This window comes from Adiantum capillus-veneris, chromosome 24 (genome assembly GCF_014529385.1).
Source record: "Adiantum capillus-veneris isolate H3 chromosome 24, ASM1452938v2, whole genome shotgun sequence".
In the NCBI taxonomy this organism is placed as follows: Eukaryota; Viridiplantae; Streptophyta; class Polypodiopsida; order Polypodiales; family Pteridaceae; genus Adiantum; species Adiantum capillus-veneris.
In genome coordinates this window covers 31,029,156-31,033,006 of record NC_140954.1, presented here as the reverse complement: position 1 = coordinate 31,033,006, position 3,851 = coordinate 31,029,156, and the positions used below count along the sequence as shown (strand labels likewise).

General features: G+C 38.8%; 1 protein-coding gene across 1 annotated transcript; it reads right to left on the bottom strand.

Annotated features, from left to right (window-relative positions):
* Positions 1–339: 339 nt before the first annotated feature.
* Positions 340–3,494, bottom strand: LOC147426159 (uncharacterized). The gene is made up of 5 exons (XM_086498572.1): positions 3,288–3,494; positions 2,993–3,124; positions 2,864–2,905; positions 2,679–2,703; positions 340–401 (listed from the first exon to the last, which is right to left on the bottom strand). The coding sequence occupies exons 1-5, from the start codon at positions 3,492–3,494 to the stop codon at positions 340–342; spliced, it is 468 nt and encodes a 155-aa protein (XP_086354698.1).
* Positions 3,495–3,851: the final 357 nt, after the last annotated feature.

The following is a 3,851-nucleotide window of genomic DNA, read 5'->3' as shown; positions in this document are numbered from 1 at the left end:
CCTCTATGATAAGAGATTCTTTTTTGGTGCAAGTCATGCCATGAATGCCGTGTTTTTTTGAATCTTTTTTTATTATTGAACTTTAAAAATCAATAATGTCTTTTTATGCATTTGCAAATGGAGAGTGGATGTTGTAGGTCCAATGCCAAGGTAGAGGCACATCGACAAATGCGCCACCAACTCTCATAGTATCATGAAGCTCTCTCTCTCTCGCCAATACATGCCCAGAAGCCATGTCTATCCACCATGGGCATGTCTCCATCTCCCAAGTAGTGAGCTTATGTATGGAAGGGGAGTACATGCATTCTTCCCCAGTAGATAGTTGTGCCCACTGCTTAGCTAAGAATGGAATCCCTGGAAGAAAGACTTTTCCAACCAAGGATAATAGAAATCTAAAACAATCAAACAAAATAACATCACTACAAACTTTGTAATTATGAAAATCTTGAAATAAAAGTATGATGAACTTGACCTATAGGCTAGCCGTTGAGATGCCATGCGTACTGTGTCCACTTTCTTCATAGCTTGCTTGTCAACATCTTTTGTCTTAGCTTCAAGAGAGGTGAGAGGCGGAAGTGAAAAAATAGACCCGGTGGCCTCTACACCAAGACTATGCACAATGGCCTCATCATGGGGAATACACAATAGGGGCACCACCTAGCATGATATGCGGCTAGGACGCATACATATACACAATGAAGCATGCATGGAAAAAAATTTCAAGATCCACACCCAAATGTGGAATGGGGTGGTCGGAGAATAAGGTGAGAGGAGTGGTGAGTGAGTGAGAATGGGCTCGCTATGCGTGCATGTAGTAAGGAAAATAACGAGGTCAGGGATACATGCAAGTATGCTCACTTCTCATACAAAAGGTGGCGAATCCGCACACCTTAAGATGGAAGTAGCAAGATGATAGGAATATGAGAGGGAGAGAGAGAGTGTGTGTGTGGTGGCGAATCCGCACACCTTAACATAAGCAGAAAAAAAATGGCAAGGAACAAGCATATACCATACTCACAATTAGATGTATCCAAAGCGACACAAAGTATGGCACCAAGATGGAGTGTGTTGATTGCTTGCAAAAGATGAATACAATAGGTAGCGTATGGCAGGAAAATGAGAAGGGAACAAGATCGTAGGAGGCATAATGGAGAGATGGGAGTTGATGGCGAGGAATATCATGAGTGTGTCCACCTTTCTTCTTCTTGAAATTGTGCCTTCAACCCTTAATTACAAGTGGTGTGGAGGTGTGGTGCTCATCTTTTGTGCATGGTGATGGTGATGATGATGGTGTTGTGATTATGTGATTAGGGTTCATGCTACAAGCATGTAGCACAAGAGTGTGTATGGATAGGTGTGTGTGTGTGTGTGTGTGTGTGTGTGTGTGTGTGTTTGATCTCTCCCCCCAAGTGAGCTCTCATGGCCTCCTTATATAGGGAAGGAGGGAAGGATTTAGCAATATTTCTATTTGAGGTGAGTGTCCCACTTTGGTGACTAGGAAAATGGGGTGCATGTGACTGTGGCTCCCATCTTGTCTCCTCATTATTTAAAATACCAGAGTCAATAGAGAGAGAAAAAGAGAGAATGTGGGTAGGATGTAGAGGATAGGAAATATTTACAATAGTCTAGCTTTGGATAGACATAAGCTTATTACGGAGAGAAGAGAGAGGTAAGAAAATTATAAGAGAGGTTGTCGAAGGTGGATATTTGTTGATGAGGATGGATCCTCCAAAAATGGTGATAGAATTACTCTAGACTAGCCAAGACCTCATTAAAAGAGCCTTGTCTCTTGTAATCATGCTTGAAGACTTGTAGAACCATAGCCATTCTAGAAGGAAGAAAAGTGGGGATGGCTCGTGTCACCATTACACGAGAAAACTGGGGTCCACTACAAATATCATATCTCCGTGTTCATAACTCCAAAAATTCTGAAAAAAATTGAGCTAAAAGTTGAGATCACGAGCTACATCTTTCATGTTGAACGCTCCTTTAGATTCGAGGTTCTTCTTTACTTAAAAAATTCAGCCAAATAATGTATTATTTGTGGCTGCAAAAGTCTTTTGGTGGTCCCCTTTGAGTGGACTTCTCTCTTGCCTTCAAGTGTAAGCTCCTTCATGTGTATGAAAACATGACCTAAAGTGTTGAAAAGATTGGCAGTCATCTAGATGGAGGTATTATTAAAATTTGAAAGTGGGGTTGAGGTTTGAAAATGAAAACTAGTGAATAAAATATTTGGTAGAGTGGAATAATATACATGCATGAAAAAAATATATTAGAAAATACTAGAATATATATATTTAATATTTTTAAGGTCAAAAGAGAGATCAACAAAGAAAGCTTACTTATTATGCTACATCGTGATTGATTAGCATAAGTATTATTTATTTAATAAAGGCTAAAACGTTTGTGAAAAAGGAAGAAAAAATCAAAAGTAACTTATATAATGGGAAATATTTTGATAAAAGGGCAAAAATATGTGGGGGGTTCCCATGCATGGAAAAGCTTTCCTCAGAGGTTTCCAAAGGAAAAAGATAGGGTCGTGCTTCAAACTTGAGCTCCTCAAAGTAAGAGGCAAGAGAGCAATCATGACGCAACAAAATACCACCAACAATGTTGGTTAAGTCCTCGACAAAATTTGTGGCTCTCTAAAATATCCTTTGTAGAAAACTAAAACAATCACAAAAATGCGATACACATGATCTCCTTTCTTTAAACCATAAGATGCTCTAGTAATCTTGTCTGCCTCAAGCAAGGAAACCCATAACAGTTTGCTCAAGACAGGAGCATCATGCATAGCAATCAAGTTCAGCTTCTCAAGCGTAGCCCAACTATCAGGACCCCACTTGTGTGCAAGAACTCGAACCATCCAATCCGGTCCAAGATTCGGATCAACAATATTTAGTAACTGCAGTATTTGAGAAACGAGAAAAAAACCAAGTTTAACCAGCTATTACACTATGTGCAAATACCTAAACAAAAATATTTCAACCACCTTTCCAACACGCTCTCCATATTTGAGTGCTAAATCATTCAATATCTTCTCCTCCTCTTTTATAAGTTCTTCATTTGTCATTGTCTGCCTAGCTTGCTCTATTCTTTGGCTCAATTCCTTGGACATTTGAACCTTCAACACATACTTAAAAATAAATAATTTGCAAAAAAACAAGCACATACTCTTTGGCTCAATTAATTGGATATTTTATCCTTCAATACACAATTGAAAACACATAATTTTCAAAAAAACCAAACACGAGATCTTTCTTAAAAATTAGGCCAAAGACACTTACATCGTATAAGATCTTTCCCAAGTATCGACGAGTAAGTGGATACCAAGGCTCCACACCCTTCGAGTATTTCTTACGTACTGCAGCAATCAACTTTTGATCTTTTTCTGGAAGCCCTGTTACATAAGCTTCATGATCTGCTGCACAAATGTGGGAGCAATTGACAAGCTCATCCCTAAGATGGGTGACCACAAGAGCATGTGTGTTCATGCTATTCCAAGTTCATATACAATACATACATAGTCAAAAACATAACGTAGACATTTTTTGATAGAATATATGGAAAGTCATAAAACTTACAAATTCATTCTTTGCAAGCTACTAAGAAGAGATATCTCTGGCACTCGTGTAGGGTCAATAACTGTACAAAGCACACTACAATGTTTCTCTCGATCAGTGGAGAATCTCTCTTTAATAGTAGCCGTCCAAGCGCCTGTTCTATGATTACCCTCCCAAACGTAGAACATTTTATTAGAAAGGGCTTGAAGATTTGGTCTTTTAGAAAGCTCAATTTCAAAATCTTTATGTATATCAACCCATATTGGGTCCCATGAAGTAAGAAGGTCC